This window comes from Myotis lucifugus, unplaced genomic scaffold (genome assembly GCF_000147115.1).
Source record: "Myotis lucifugus unplaced genomic scaffold, Myoluc2.0 scaffold_60, whole genome shotgun sequence".
Classification (NCBI taxonomy): domain Eukaryota; kingdom Metazoa; phylum Chordata; class Mammalia; order Chiroptera; family Vespertilionidae; genus Myotis; species Myotis lucifugus.
The window spans coordinates 4594140-4611098 of record NW_005871108.1 but is presented as its reverse complement, the minus strand read 5'-3'; the positions used below and the strand labels follow the sequence as shown (position 1 = coordinate 4611098).

Sequence of the window (16959 nt, the reverse complement as noted above, 5' to 3'; positions counted from 1 at the left end):
CCCAGGGTGTATGCAGGAGACAACCAGTCAATGTCTCTCTCACATCGATGTTTCTCTCTCTCTGTCTCTTCCTCTCTCTTCCATTCTTGCTAAAAATCAATGGAAAAATATTCTCAGATGAGTATTAACAAAAAATTTTTTTTAATAAAAATAAAGGAAGTTTATCAGAAAGATAATTAAACTTTTATTTTCTTAATAACCTATCCTTAAAATATGTGAGGCAAAAATGGACAGAATTACATGGAGATAGCAAATCTTCGGAGAAATTTTAACAAACTTCTGTTAGTAATTGATGTATTGAGCTTATAAAAAAATTAGTAAGGATAAAGTTTGAATAACATAATTAAAATAATTTGATATAATGGGTATACAGTTGGCCTTGAACAACATGGGATTAGGGGCTTCAATCACCAATGCAAAAATCTGTGTATAACTTTTGGCTCCCCAAAAACTTAACTGCTAGTAGTCTACTATTGATTGGAAGCCTTACTAATAACATAAACAGTCGATTAACACACATTTTGTATGTTATATGTATTATGTGTTGTATTCTTAAGCTAAGTAAACTATAGAAAAGAAAATGTTATTGAGAAAATACATTTGCAGTACTTACACATTTATTGAAAAAAATTTACATGTAAGTGTACCTGCACAGTTCAAAACCATTTTTAAGGGTCAACTATACATAGAAATCAAGGATTCTTAATCTTGTCAAGCATAAATGGAACATTTGTATAAATTGGTCATGTGTTATTCCAAAAGCAAGTTTTAGTAAATTCCAAATATTCTCTAACCTGTAGTGCAATTAGTCAAGTCACCGGTCCAAAAACCAAAAAAAAAGCGAACTAAAATATTCCATATTTTTAGAAATTAAAAAATACATTCTAAATACACAATGATTTTTTAAAAATTAATCATGATGGACATTAGAACATATTTGGAATAATGAGAATAGCACACATCAGAATTTGTAAGGTATAGCCAATACAGTACTGGGAAGAAAATTAAACCTTCAGATACTTATATTAGAGCAGAACATCAGCTGAAAAGTAACAAGCTAACTATGACTTAATTAAGAAAATGAACAGCAGAGTGATAATTTAGGAGGAAAGAAATAAGTATAAATTTTTTAAAAAGAACAGAGCAGCAAAGCTAAAAGATGTTTCTTTGAAAAAAAAAAACAACTAAAATGATGAATCTGATAAGACAAGAAAAAAAAGAGGCACAGGCAATGTAAAGAATGAAAAAAAGTGTACACTTTTAAAAGGATGTATTTTATAGTATGTGAATTATCTCAATTTTTAAAAAGAATGGAAAAAATGGGTATCCCGTGAATAACTTTATGCTAATAAATTATAAAGCATTGGCAAGTTAACAATTTTCTTGGAACTATAATTTAACTGAAACAGACTTAATAAGATATAGAAAACTTGAAAAATGTATAACTACTTAAGAAATTGAAATAATTAAAAATCTGTCTTCCTGTGAACCAAATAGTATAACCCACGGGCCCTATTGATTTTACAGGTGAGTTTTACTAAATATTTAAAGAACAGTTAGACATATTTTTCCAGAGCATAGAAAAGGGGGAAAGAGGCTTTCCAACTCATTTTGAAGCTATTTTATTCTTGACCAAAATTAAAGGACAGGAAGAGAAAATAATTATAGGCTGTTATCACTTATGAATATAAATGCTAAATTCTAAAAAGTCTAAGGGTATCAGAAGTTAGAAAGATATGGAGCAAGAGGAATTCTCAAACATCTAGTTGGAGTATGAATCTGTGTAACCACTTTTGAGAGTAGTTTACCAACATCTAGTAAAATTGAAGATGCTTATATTTTAAAACCTAGCAATTCTAATTATATAGTGTAAAGATAAGCTCATATGTCCACGAGAATACATGACATTACCAAATTCTCAGAATGAAAAGTTAGGGTGGGTAGGGGGTGGGGATCTAATATTTATCAACAGGAGAATGAATGTATAAAATAGAGCACTATTATGGCAGTCAAGATGGACAAAACTCAAAAAATAAGTGAAAATGGAAACTGAAGAATACATATAGTATGGTGCCATTTACATGAAAATTAAAAGCATACAAAAATGCAATACAGTTTCCTACATATGTAGAAAATAAAACATGCATGAAACTGTTAATCCCAATTATAAGATAAGAGGGAGGGAATGGAATGAGTTGGGAAGGAGTATATATACATACACACATACAAACACACACACACACACACACACACACACACACTAGAGGCCTGGGTGCACGGATTCGTGCACTGGTGGGGTCCCTTAGCCTGGCCTGTGTCCTCTTGCAATCCGGGACCACTCAGGGGATGTACTAGTGCACAAAGTGGCAGGCAGCTGGGGAGGAGCCCAGGCGAGGTGCTGCACCGCTCCCGCTCATCCTGGCCCCACAGCGCTGCTGTGGAGGCAGGAGAGGTTCGAGCCTGGCATTAGTCAGCTGAGCGGCGCTCCCCACTGTGGGAGCATACTGACCACCAGAGGGCGTTTAGTGTCTGCCCCCTGGTGGTCAGTGCGCATCATAGTGATCGGTCGTCGGTCACTTAGGCTTTTATATATAGAGAATATACACACATATATGTATGTATGTATATGCATCTGAAGGAGATAGGTCAAAATGCTTAGATATATGCAAGGTAGATGATGGTACAGAAATTTCTCATACTTTTTCATATTCTTGAAATATTTCATTAAAAAACAACAACATTATGCCAATTCCAATACTCTATTCTAGACTTTTTTCTCTCTCTCTAGGATTAATAAGAATGACCAACCCGGCCACTGTTATGATGCCCCAGGGTGGAAACATGTCATCTTCCATGATGGCACCAGGTCCCAATTCAGAGCTGCAGCCCAGGACTCCTCGCCCTGCTTCACAGTCAGGTAATGACCTCCAGTCTTTTAGGATCAAAGAGGCTAGCACTCCCTGCACAGATCATTACAAAATTCAGCTGACTCAGATGCAGTTCCCAATTGCCCAACTTAAATGCCACCTTCTTTACAAAATCTGCCCTAATTTCTTCAAGGTAAAAGTCATCATTTCCTTCTTAGAATTTCTCATTGTTCTCTTATAAGTTTACCCCAACATTCCTTAAAAAAATGCATTTAGTGGCCTACTTAGTCCTGCAAGATACTCCATGACAGAGAACTCTAAACATTGAAGTAAATTTGGTAAATGCATCCTTCTCCCGGAGATACAAAATTAACATTTTGGAGGCACTGAGAGTCTTACAGTGAGGTTGTTAGATCCAATGTTTCCCAAACCTAATTGACTATGTTTTGTTTTATTTTCTTACGACATTAATGAACACAGTTCCCAAAATATGCTTTGAAAATACTACTCCACATTTTATGTTTGTCTCTTATGTCCACTTTTGAATCATAAGCTCTTTAGATAAGATTTATCTTTCTATCATCTTTGTACGTTGCTTTTCATATAGAAGATGCTCACAAACATTTCATTGAATGGTACCAGCAGATTTTACTCTATATTTGCAGAACTGCCAAGACTACTGCTCTATGACCTAGGTTTCAGTTAATTTTTGCTTTGTTGACCATTTTTAAACAGATGCAATGGATCCACTCCTCTCTGGGCTCCATATACAACAGCAAAGTCATCCCTCAGGATCTTTAGCGCCTCCACACCACCCATTGCAGCCTGTGTCTGTGAACAGACAAATGAACCCAGCTAATTTTCCCCAGCTGCAGCAGCAGCAGCATCAACAGCAGCAGCATCAACAACAGCAGCATCAACAACAACAGTTGCAGGCAAGACCCCCACAGCAACATCAGCAGCAACAGCCACAGGGAATTCGACCCCAGTTTACTGCCCCAACTCAGGTGCCTGTTCCTCCAGGCTGGAACCAGCTGCCTTCTGGAGCCCTTCAGCCTCCTCCAGCCCAGGGTTCTCTGGGCACAATGACTGCAAACCAAGGGTGGAAGAAGGCTCCCTTGCCTGGTCCAATGCAACAGCAACTTCAGGCAAGACCATCCTTAGCCACGGTACAGACACCTTCCCATCCTCCCCCTCCATATCCATTTGGCAGCCAGCAAGCCTCACAAGCCCATACAAACTTTCCTCAGATGAGCAATCCAGGCCAGTTCACAGCTCCTCAGATGAAGAGCATGCAGGGAGGGCACTCCAGGGTTCCAACCCCCCTGCAGCAGCCCCACCTCACCAACAAGTCTCCTGCCTCCTCACCCTCCTCCTTCCAGCAGGGATCCCCTGCATCTTCCCCAACGGTTAACCAAACTCAGCAGCAGATGGGACCAAGGCCACCTCAGAATAACCCACTTCCCCAGGGATTTCAACAGCCTGTCAGCTCTCCTGGTCGGAATCCTATGGTTCAACAGGGAAACGTGCCACCTAACTTCATGGTGATGCAGCAGCAACCACCAAATCAGGGGCCACAGAGTTTACATCCAGGCCTAGGAGGTGAGGAACACGGAAGCTATTTGTGTTGGTAAATTTACTGAAGATAGATCTTAGTAAAACTTCAATTTTGAGATAATAGAGGAAGTGAAATAAGGATGTAATAATTTGGTTGTGTGAATATAGTGGTGACATTTGATATAAATTAGTTAACTTGATACATTATGCAGTATCTTACTGGTTACATTTAAACTAACCCTCTGGATAAAAATACAGGTAAAATTCAATATAGATATGCTCATTTTGTTTTCAAATTATTTTTGCTTGATCTTGTACTAGTAAATTAAAATGTCCAGAAGAAACATGCATTTTATTAACAACTTATACTGCTCGGCTGTAGAAAAAATTAAGATTATGCAATACAGCAAAAATAAAAAGATAACTAAGGGTCTTATTGGGGGAAAGGCCCTTCTAGTTTTCAATTTTGATAATCCTAAGTTAGTAAAATAGCATGGTATTTGTAAAATTTGTTTAAAGGGGAGTAAGTTCAGAAATCATTGACTTTTATAGTTTTATAATGTCAATGCCTGCTCCTTAGAGAGGGAATTCCACCAGTTATACCTAAAGGAGATTTATTTATTTATTTTGTAAGGTGCCTCTTGTATGAAGAAAAAGCAATGGAGCTTAATGTGTGAGAGGTAAAACGATTACAGTAAAACTTATCCATCTCCATGTTTATTATTTATTCTTATTAATCATTGATCTAGTGCACATGAATGTGCTTGGAGCTTTTCAGTAAGGTATAGAGAGTATCAGTAATGCTGTCATCTGATAAACATCCCCCCCCCCCCCCCCCCAGACACCCATTGCCTACCCAGAAAAAACCTTGCATCTTCAGTGCAACATAGCAAAGGCATGTTCCCATGGTTTCTGGTGAAGCTAAGTTGCTCATCAGCCTTTCACTCTCTCTTGTGATTAATTATATGGACATGCAGGCTCTAATATTTGAATCCTAAGAAGTTTTCAGAAAATGCAACAATGTTTCAGCTCCAAACTTCACTGTCTGGGCATCTAGCCCTGCATCAGTGGCAGCTGGGTAGTCCCTCCTGCAAATGTGATTTCTTATTTAATTACAATGGAAGCATGCAAATGGGGACTTGTCACTGCTAAAGAAAAGACAAATGCATATTTGTCTACAAAGCGTTTTTCAGGACATTGAAAATTTGGCCCTTAAAAAAAATAAATGGACTAATACAAAAAAATTAAAGTGAGCTTTAGGTCTTGATGCTTTCATAGAGCAGATGATGTGCTCACCTAGGTGATCTGGCCACATCAAGGCCTACGTTATAAACAATGAGTGTGTTCTGAGATTCTCCTTACTATAGATTTTCTGAAATTAAATCTTCCTCTAAAAGGAAGTAATACTTTAGTGAGATTCCATTAGAGCATGGTTTTGGTACCATAGCTGTCAGAATTGAAGCAACCCTTATGAGGGGAAGGCATAATGATAAATTTTACATAGCCTCACTTTGAAGTTCCTATGAATTGCTTCTAATCTTTTGTCTTTTTCAAAGAGACAAGCACAATATTGGGGGGACGTTTTCTACAAAGGATATTGTCATCTATTTCCCTCTGTGGAGAAAAAGACTACCTATCTATACTTAATATCGGGACCTATTTTTTGTTTCATAGTATTTATCATCAATTTGTTTGAATATGAGAGAACTTATTTCATTGGTACCTGTATTAAAGTATGTAAAGTTTTGGAGTCCACTCTATTACAGAGAAAAGTAAAGAGCTCTAAACCTTGCTGTGATGTGGCCTCAGATCACATTTAGGGAGCAGATTGCCATCTTTTCCTTGGCATGTTCTAAGTGTAAATTTTTTAGTATTTCTTTTTCATTTTGACAATGCTCATGTAAGAGATTGTGTTGATTTTTTTAACCATCTTTCCCAACCTTATTATTAAAGATCTTACCAGTGTGACAGAGAGCTAAGCCAGTGGAGACTTCATGCAGCTCATCCTTCCTTATTCATTCCACATCTAAGAAAGAGTGTAAATTTGCTAGGTAACTGCCTTACTCATTGTTTTCTATTAAGGAATGCCTAAACGCCTCCCACCTGGCTTCTCAGCAGGACAGGCCAATCCGAACTTTATGCAAGGTCAGGTGCCTTCGACCACAACAGCCACCCCTGGGAGTTCAGGAGCCCCTCAGCTGCAAGCAAATCAAAATGTCCAGCATGCAGGTTTGTTTTCTATGATTTATTCAGCAAGCATTTAATAGTAAGAGTATTGTGTAGTAGATACCGTGATGAGCAACAAGGATAAACATAAGTCCTGGACTTTCACCTTAATTTCAAACCCATGAATATGAATTATTCTTTCAAGGCAATAACTGATCTGTTGAAAGTAGATACAATGTCTCAAAAACCTGGAAACATCTAAGGAAAGGAGACAAATAACAGGTTTTGGCAATTTTTAAAAAAAAAATTCTGAAAAGAACCAAATAATAAATATAAGGTGTCCCAAAGAAATGTATAACTTGAAATGATTATAAAGGCAGCATTTATTAAAATACATTTCATTTTCAAAATTGAACTATCAGCTATTAAAGTGTGTATACATTTCTTGGGGACATCCTGTATTTTTTGGCTTTGCAACTATTTAACTCTGCTGTTATGCAAAAGTAGCCAGAGACAATATGTAAATGAATGAGTTTCGCTGTGTTCCAAACACTTTATTTACAAACTGGCAATGGGTCTGATTTGGCCCATGGACCATAGTTTGCCAACTCCTGAGTTAGTAAAAAGTTAAAAGGTGTTTGTGGCAGAGGAAACTATAGGTACAAAGGCATGGAAACACATGACATTTTGGACAGCTGCAACTTTAAAAATCTCTGTATAGTACATGTTAGCTATGTTTATGCTGAATGTCTATATTCTGATTTACACTGTGGTGTTTGAAGACCAAATTTTAATCAGTACTGGTTTAATGCCAGCAGTGTATTGTATATAAGAAGAAATTTCGGAGGAGAAATAGGTTGTAGCAAAACAGCTAAAAAGTATTTGTAAAATAGTATTGTATAAGTCCAGACTTCATGTTTCTAATTGCTTAGGTAGCATATGACTAATCCTCTTACCCTTTCTCATTCAGGCAGTTAGGACTGAGGTAGTGCAAATATTTTCTTAACTCCCATCCCCACTTACAGTTAATTGAGTTATGTGGTTCCAGTTTTAATTGTAAATCATTAAGGAATGAGAAAAGTACTAACTTAACGAAAAATAATTCAAACTACCTCTTGAAGAGTGAGGATAGGGAAACTGCTTGTCTTTCCTTATCTGCTAGTGCAAAACTGCATTCTTGAGCTATGTGAATTTGTGTTTTCTATAGGAAGTGTTAAAACTGATAAAGTCATTTATAATTCCACCCAAGCACAGGTATATTATTTTTTATATGGTGCCTTCCACATGCTCATATTGTTTTGATTTCCCCATTATCCCATCTAATATATCTCTACTCTTGACTATCATTTTCTGTACTCTTACCCTGCTTTATTTCTTCCTTGTTAGCTTTTACTTCTTCCTGTGAAAATACTTGCCTGTTTGTTATTGTCTCTTGTCAACTTCAAAGTATCTGGGATTTGATCAGTCTTATTTATTGATATTGCCTCAGCACCAAAAGTGCCTTGTACATATTAGGTACTCAATATATAATTGTTGATTGAATGATGGCTATGGGAAAATCCCAAAGACCCAAAATAAGTAAACACTGCAACAAGCCAGGCAGTGTTCTTTGTCTAAATTAGAAATCGCTGAGAAGAATAGAACGTGTCCCATGTGGTCCACCAGAAACTGCCAAAAGCAAGGTCACTGAAGTTTTAACATCCTTGTTAACTATCCTCTATCTACAGCTTCTGGGTCATCTGTCATTTGACTCCTACCAGGGGCTCAGCTTTCAGATCAGGATTAAATAACTTTTACCACACTGGGGCAGAGGAGACTTGTCCTTAGGAAGTATTAAGTGTTCTTTTCTTTATATCACACATTCATATATCACACATATAGAGTCATTACTAGTTTTTCAAGAAGCACTTTGAGCCCTAGCTGGTTTGGCTCAGTGGATAGAGTGTCGGCCTTGCAGACTGAAGGGTCTCAGGTTCGATTCCAATAAAGGGCACATGCCCAGGTTGCAGGCTCGATCCCCAGTGGGGAGTGTGCAGGAGACAGCCAATCAATGGTTCTCTTTCATCATTGATGTTTCTCCCTCTCCCTTCTCTGAAATCAATAAAATAAGAAGCACTTTTAAATGTCTTCTCAGTGTTGAGGTTTTCCTAAGAGGATGCATCACATTCTTTGTTTCCTTGACTCATCTAAAACAGTTTTTTTCACTAACCTACAGTGCTTTTCATTAATATTCATCATCTTGAGGTAGCTACAAGTCATTTTTTAATCTACTCACTATCAATATTTATTAAATTAATGAAAGGCTAAAATCAGACTGCAGCCCATGACAAATTCACACATGTTCTCTTAAGGCCCAATCCCCACCCCAAACTGAGATGTTACTAGACCCTGCAAGTAAGGGCAGGTATCACAGGCAGGATGCCATGTTCTCCCCAGAGAGCCCCAGGAAATAGTTCTAATTGAATTTGGTTATCACTTTAATTAGCCCCATTCCATGATCTCCCCAACATGCCCTCCAGATCCCACCTTGACATCCTCAGCTGTAGGTGGAGACCCAAGCAGGCCTGGAGGGTGGACCCCAGCCATCATTATAGGAAAAATCCCTTTGGCCAGAAACATTCAGTGGGTTATGGGGTCCAAGTCATTTTTAAGTAATGAGATGTTGCCTTATTCTTCATTTAATCTGAAATAAAGTAGCTTTGTTGATCTTTGAAATGTTATCTTTAAGTTATCAAATAAGAGTAATGAAATGGATTCTTCTCTATTGTATGGTTATTGAGAATGTAACAATTATCCCACAGTCAAATCTCCATACTTTAGAAAATTCAATGAAAGTATGTCAAGCACAGCACATTTGTTTATGTTGGTCAATGAATATATGGGTGATGAGTGTTTTTCTAATTGAGGTAATTTGAGTATCTTAATACCAGTAAGATAATAGTATTTCTGAAATTGTACTTTTTTTTGTTTGTTTTTTTAAAGGTGGTCAAGGAGCTGGTCCTCCTCAAAACCAGATGCAGGTGTCCCACGGGCCACCAAACATGATGCAGCCCAGCCTCATGGGAATTCATGGCAACATGAACAACCAGCAGACTGGTAGTTCTGGGGTTCCTCAGGTGAACCTGGGCAACATACAAGGCCAGCCCCAGCAGGGCCCACCATCTCAGCTGATGAGCATGCACCAGCAGATCGTGCCCTCCCAGGGCCAGATGGTCCAGCAACAAGGAAGCTTGAACCCTCAGAACCCTATGATCCTTTCAAGGACCCCGCTTATGCCACAGGGCCAGATGATGGTGAACCCTCAGAGCCAAAATCTTGGGCCCTCACCCCAAAGGATGACCCCACCCAAGCAGATGCTTCCCCAGCAGGGCCCACAAATGATGGCGCCACATAACCAGATGATGGGGACTCAGGGGCAAGTTTTGCTCCAGCAGAACCCAATGATAGAGCAGATCATGACCAATCAGATGCAGGGGAATAAGCAACAGTTTAACACTCAGAACCAATCCAATGTCATGCCGGGACCAGCACAGATAATGAGGGGACCAACTCCAAACATGCAAGGAAACATGGTGCAGTTTACGGGACAGATGTCAGGACAGATGCTGCCCCAGCAAGGGCCTGTGAACAACAGTCCTTCTCAGGTTATGGGAATTCAGGGCCAGGTCTTACGACCACCGGGGCCCAGCTCACACATGGCCCAGCAGCATGGTGATCCTGCTACTACAGCAAATAATGACGTCGGCTTGTCTCAAATGATGCCTGATGTTAGCATGCAACAAACCAACATGGTCCCCCCACATGTGCAGGCCATGCAGGGAAACAGTGCCTCGGGAAACCACTTCTCAGGCCATGGGATGCCTTTCAATGCACCTTTCAGTGGAGCACCCAATGGAAATCAGATATCCTGTGGTCAGAATCCAGGCTTCCCGGTCAATAAGGATGTCACACTAACAAGCCCGTTGTTGGTCAACTTATTGCAGAGTGACATCTCTGCGGGCCATTTTGGGGTAAACAATAAACAAAACAATACCAATGCAAATAAACCGAAGAAGAAGAAACCCCCTCGGAAGAAGAAAAATAGTCAGCAAGATCTAAAGTAGGTTGTGATAAGTTTGTGTGTTTTTTAAACAAAATATATTTATTTTAAAGTATTTACATATTCATGTCATGTTCAAGTTGTAATGACTGTTTTTTGCACATAGGTATCAGAATGATACATGAGTTAATTATGCCCCCTACTGACTGAATAAGTATTTTGAAAACAAAATAACATTACAGAGTATAGAGAATGTGGTCCACACAAATCCACCACATAAAAACCACATGTACCTTTTAAATATAAATGGATATCATAAAAAGGACTTTTCAGATCTTAAATATATTTAAGATAGAGTTTATTAGAGAAAGGAGGACTTGAGAAGAAAGTATAATTTTGGAATTGACTGCTCGGAATCACATTACACAATTTTAGGAAGCATTATTCACATTATATTATATACCAGCAGTGTTCAACCAGGGAATTTTGCCAAGGACATTTGGCAATGTGTGGAGATGTTTTTGGTCATTACTACATGGGGTAGGGACAGAGGAGGAACTCAGTGTTACTGGCGTCTAGTGGGTAGAGGCCAGGGATGCAATTAAACATCCTAAAATGCGCAGGCCAGTCCCCACGATAAAGATTTATCTGGTGCAAATGCTAATAGTGTTGAGGTTAAGAAATTTGCTCTACATGAATATTCCTTCTTAAGTTGTATAACAAGCCAACAAAGACAAATGGAGTATTATAACTTGCTTAAACTTTGTTGAATGGGTCAAAGACGTTACATCTCTTATATCAAAGAACACAATTTTAACCCTTTTTATTTGGGCTACAAAATTGTATTTTAGATAGCTTCATATGTCCACCATTTAGCTCTATTCTAGGGATGATACAATCTGTACATAAGCTTTTGATCTGCTAATGATATATTTTTTAAATCTTTATTGTTGAGTATATTACAGATGTCCCCCTTTATTCCCCAATTGCCCCCCTCCACCCGGTTCCCGCCCCGCCCCAGGCCTTTACCACCCTATTGCCTGTGTCCATAGGTAAGATCTTTAGTTAATCTCTTCCCATCCCTCCTGCCCCCTTCCCTCTGAGATTCATCAGTCTGTTCCATGTTTCCATGCCTCTGATTCTGTTTAATTCACCAGTTTGTTCATTAGATCTTATTTATTTTTAGATACAGTTGTTGATACGTATTTATTGTTCATATTTTTATCTTTTTTTTTTCTTCTTCTTCTTCCTCTTCTTAAAAAATACCTTTCAACATTTCATGTAATACTACTTTGGTGGTGGTGAACTCCTTTAGTCTGTGAAGCTCTTTACCTGACCTTCAATTCTAAATGATAGCTTTGCTGGGTAGAATAATCTTGGTTATAGACGCTTGCTCTTCATCACTTTGAATATTTCTTGCCACTCCCTTCTGGTCTACAAAGTTTCTGTTGAGAAATCAGCTGACAGTCGTATGGGAGCTTTCTTGTAGGTAACTAACTGCCTTTCTCTTGCTGCTTTTAAGATTTTCTCTTTGTCTTTAACCCTTGGCATTTTAATTATGATGTGTCTTGTTGTCAACCTCTTTGGGCTCCTCTTGTTTGGGCTCTCTGTGCTTCCTGGACTTGTAAGTCTTTCTTTCACCAGGTAGAAGTTTTTTGTCATTTCTTCACGTAAGTTTTCAATGTCTTGCTCTCTCTCTTCTCTCTACCCCTGTAATGCACCCCCATAATGCAAATGTTGGTATACTTGAAGTTGTCCCAAAGACTTTATACCATCTTCATACTTTTAGCTTCTTTTTTCTTTTTGCTTCCTCATATTCCAAATCATTGATTTGATTCTTGGAATCCTCTACTCTACTGTTGCATCCCTGTAAATTATGCTTAATTTCTAACTGGTTCTTTTTCATGTCTTTGACATTCTCACTAAGATCCTTGAAAGTCTCACTAAGTCCCTTGAAGCTCATGAAAATCCTTGAGTAACCTTATAATCATGGTTTTGAACTCTGTATCCAGTAGTTTGCTTGCTTCCATTTCTTTCATATGTGACATGTTTCTTTGTCTCTGCATTTTGGCTGCTTCCCTGTGTTTGTTTCTATGTATTAGGTAGAGCTGCTCTGTCTCCTGGAATTGATAGAGTGGCCTTATGTAGTAGGTGTCCTGTAGGGCCCAGTGGCTCAGCCTCCCCAGTCACCTGAGCTGGGCACTTTAGGTGTGCCCCTGTGTGAGCTGTGTGCACAGTCTTGTAAGTTGAGCCTTGACTGCTGTTGGCATCACTGGGAGGAATTGACCTCCAGGCCAATTAGCTGTGAGGACCAATTGCAACTACAGTGGGAGAGCTGCTGGGTAGGAGACACCCCGATGGAGCAGGACTTGCTTTGGTGCTCACTGAGTGTTTGAGTGTGTCACTTCTGGATTGTAGTGTTGTAATCTGGTATGGTCTGAACCTGTCCAACGGATGCACTTGCTTTAGGGCCTCCAGGGAGGGGCAGTCAGCCACTGCCTGGGGCCACCTGGCAGGAGCTACAAAGTGATCTGAAGATGGCTGTTATTTGTATTAGACTTGGAAGTACCCAGCTGTGAAGCAAGGCAGGCTGGTACTAGTACCAGGTCTTAGACCTTTTATTTATTTTTTATTTTTTATTTTAAATATATTCCATTGATTTTCCTACAGAGAGGAAGGGAGAGGGACAGAGAGCCAGAAACATCGATGAGAGAGAAACATCGATCAGCTGCCTCCCGCACACCCCCCACTGGGGATGTGCCCGCAACCAAGGCACATGCCCCTGACTGGAATCGAACCCAGGACCCTTGAGTCCACAGGCCGACGCTCCATCCACTGAGCCAAACCAGCCAGGGCCTTAGACCTTTTATTGACAGCTTTGGAGCATACTGACACCAGCTGCAGCTTGTTTGAGTGATTTTACGAAGTCTGAAGCCTGAGACAGGCCATTCATATGGAAAAGCTGCTGCAAACAACTTGGGTGGGGTTGCACATTGGATGGAGTGGGGTTTCAGGGAATCACCAGGGCAGAACAAAGTGTGAGCCAGGCTGATGGAGACTCAGATATGACTGCCATTCAGCCCTGTGACAGGGGAGGTCCCAGCACAGGAACAATGACCCCTGCAAGCACCCCTGTCTGGGAGAAAGCCACCCCCAAGTTCCTGCCCCGATGCCGGACAATTCAGTTCTTCCCTTATGTGTGTTGGTCCCCCAAAGCTACCCGGTGCTGGAGCTCAGAGGGTCCAAGTCTGAGTAAGTTTGTGCCCCGTCCCTTTAAAAGGAACACCTGGGTCTCCAGCAGCCTCTATGTCACTCAGCTGCAATCCCCACTGATTTTTACAGCCTGTAGTTGTAGGGACTTCTCTTCCCAGCTCTGGAACCCTGGGCTGGGGGGCTAGTGTGGCGCTGGGGCCCCTTGCTCCTTACAGGTGGCCTCTGTAGAGATAATCTCCCTCCTGATTAAAAAAGCAGCACACATGGGTATCAGACCAGCCTGTTCAGCACCTCTGCCCCTCCTAACAATCTCAATGTGCTTTCTTCTTTATTTCTCTTTTTTTTTATTATTAAATCTTTATTGTTCAGATTACATTTTTTCCTCTTTTTTTCCCCCCCCATAACTCCCCTCCTCCCAGTTCCCGCCCCACCCTCCGCCCTCACTCCCCACCCACTGTCCTCATCCATAGGTGCACGATTTTTGTCCAGTCTCTTCCCGCATCTCCCACTCCCCTTTCCCCCCCCCCGAGAATAGTCAGTCCATTCCCTTTCTATGTCCCTGATTCATTATAATCACCAGTTCATTCTGTACATCAGATTATTTATTCACTTGATTCTTAGATTCACTTGTTGATAGATGCATGTTTGTTGTTCACAATTTGTATCTTTACCTTTTTCTTCTTCCTCTTCTTAAAGGATACCGTTCAGCATTTCGTATAATACTGGTTTAGTGGTGATGAAGTCCTTTAGCTTTTCCTTATCTGTGAAGCTCTTTATCTGACCTTCAATTCTGAATGATAGCTTTGCTGGATAAAGTAATCTTGATTGTAGGTTCTTGGTATTCAGCACTTTGAATATTTCTTGCCATTCCCTTCTGGCCTGCAAAGTTTCTGTTGAGAAATCAGCTGACAGTCGTATGGGTATTCCCTTGTAGCTAATTGAGCCTCTTTCTCTTGCTGCTTTTAAGATTCTCTCTTTGTCTTTTGCTCTTGGCATTTTAATTATGATGTGTCTTGGTGTGGTCCTCTTTGGATTCCTTTTGTTTGGGGTTCTCTGCGCTTCTTGGACCTGTAAGTCCATTTCTTTCACCAGGTGGGGGAAGTTTTCTGCCATTATTTCTTCAAATAGGTTTTCAATATCTTGCTGTCTCTCATCTTCTGGCACCCCTATAATTCTGATGTTTGTACGCTTGAAGCTGTCCCAGAGGCTCCTTACACTATCTTTGTATTTTCGGATTCTTTTTTCATTTTGCTTTTTTGGTTGGGTGTTTTTTGCTTCTTCGCATTTCAAATCTTTGACTTGATTCTTGCGCTCCTCTGGTCTGCTATTGGGTGTCTGTATAATATTCTTTATTTCAGTCCGTGTATGCTTAATTTCTAGTTGGTTCTTTATCATAGCATCGAGGGTCTCATTAGTTTTCGTGAGGCTCTCATCAAGTTTATTGGCTGCTTCTAGCACATTATTGCAAGCCCTCAAAATTGCGTTTTTTAGCTCCATATCCTCCATTTCTGTCATGTTTTTTTGTCTCCGCATCTTTTATGCTTTCTTGGTGCACCCCCTTGTGGTCTTTGTGCGCAGTCTTGTTCTAGTTAAGCCTTGATTGTTGTAGTTAATACTAGAGGGATTTGACCACCAGGCCGACTGGCTGTGAGAATCAACTGTGTGGAAAACTTCTGTCCTCTGGGGAGGTGCTAATCTAGCCTTTGCCTGAGGCTATCCGGCAAATGGCTCTGCGCAGGGCTTGGGCGGGTCGGGTCGCAGAGGATCAACAGGGCGGGCGGAGGGAGCAGTTATGGCTGCTCTCAGTCCCATTCCCAGAGGCTCTGCTTCTCAGAACCCCAGCAACGGCTGCAAATCTCGGAGAGAAAGCTGCCCTCACGTTTCAACTGATGCCAGACAATCCCGCTTCTCCCGTTTGAGTCTGAGTCCCTAGAGACTCGCCCAGATCTGGAGCTCAGAGTCTGAGACTCCCTCCTGATTGAAAACGACAACCGCGCCCTCAGCCACCAGCCCGCTTTGCGCGCGCACCACCGCACCTTTATATTTTCCACACTGCGCCTCTTCTGAGCCTCAGTATGCTGTTGTCTTTCCTTCTAGTTGAAGAGTCTGTCCTCGGCCAGCCTTCCTGTGGTTCTGGGTGATGTTCATTCCGTCTTTTAGTTGTATTTTTGAAGTGGTTGTTTGCAGCAGCAAACTCCGGTGTTTACCTATGCCGCCATCTTGGTCTCCTCTCCCTTCTTTATTTCTCTTGTTGTAGGACTTCCATTCAGTCGCTTCCAGGCGGTTCTGAATGATGGTTGTTCTGTATTTTAATTGTAATTTTGATGTGGTTGTGGGAGGCTACTGGCATTTATGTACGCCACCATCTTGGTTCCTCCTGATTGTGATAGGTTTTACCTCAAATCTTCCTAATTTATTTCTATGTGGACTTCTTTTGATGGAAAATTTTAAACCTATATAAACTTAGAGTAGTATAATGAAATCCCCCCTTTTCAGTAATTATCAGCTCATAGCCTATCTTGCCTTCATTTGTGCTCTCCCCATTACCCACTTGATTATTTTAAAGCAAATTCATTTTTTTCTTATTTAAAAATTTAAAAAAAAATTTAATTTATGGATGTTATAGACAGACGAAGGGAGAAAGAGAAACATTGATTCCCCGGCCCCCCGCCCCAATTGTCCTGAACTTCTTGGTTGATTCTCGTATGTGCCCTGAGTGGGGATTGAATCTGCAACCTGGTGTATAGGGACAATGCTCTAACCAACTGAACTACCCAGCCAGGCCTAAAGCAAATTCATTTTAAATATTTCAGTATGTACTTCTGAAAGATAAGGAGTTCTTTTACAAGATCAGTAAGGATACCTAATTTATATTTCATTTACTGAAGCTAAGTGTTCATTTAAGTCATGTTTTTTGTTTTAATAAGATAGTTCCAGAAAAAAATATTGATTAAGCTGAATTTTCTGCCATTGATTACAAAACTGGAATTCAGAGACATTTATTAACAGGGAATAGTGACAAATGAATGTGAAACGGCCTAATTGAAGTAAATTGCTAGAACTGTAGAAAAGAATAGGGGAGCTTTAGTTAAGTATAAATGTTTAAAATAAAACTAT

At 40.1% G+C, this 16959-nt stretch overlaps 1 protein-coding gene across 8 annotated transcripts in view; it reads left to right on the top strand.

The window, feature by feature from the left end:
• The window catches only part of NCOA6 (nuclear receptor coactivator 6), a 72140-nt gene that overhangs the window by 27140 nt on the left and 28041 nt on the right, over positions 1-16959 (top strand). For 6 of the 8 annotated variants that reach the window (XR_002829468.1, XM_023754403.1, XM_023754410.1 and 3 more), the window contains 4 exons: positions 2789-2917; positions 3603-4469; positions 6507-6653; positions 9573-10689. Coding sequence is in view for 7 of the 8 variants with exons in the window: in XM_023754403.1 (XP_023610171.1) it covers positions 2789-2917; positions 3603-4469; positions 6507-6653; positions 9573-10689 (2260 nt within the window). In the remaining variant the exon portion in view is untranslated. The remainder of the gene's footprint in view (positions 1-2788; positions 2918-3602; positions 4470-6506; positions 6654-9572; positions 10690-16959) is intronic. The other 2 variants (XM_023754407.1, XM_023754406.1) reach the window with 2 other exon arrangements.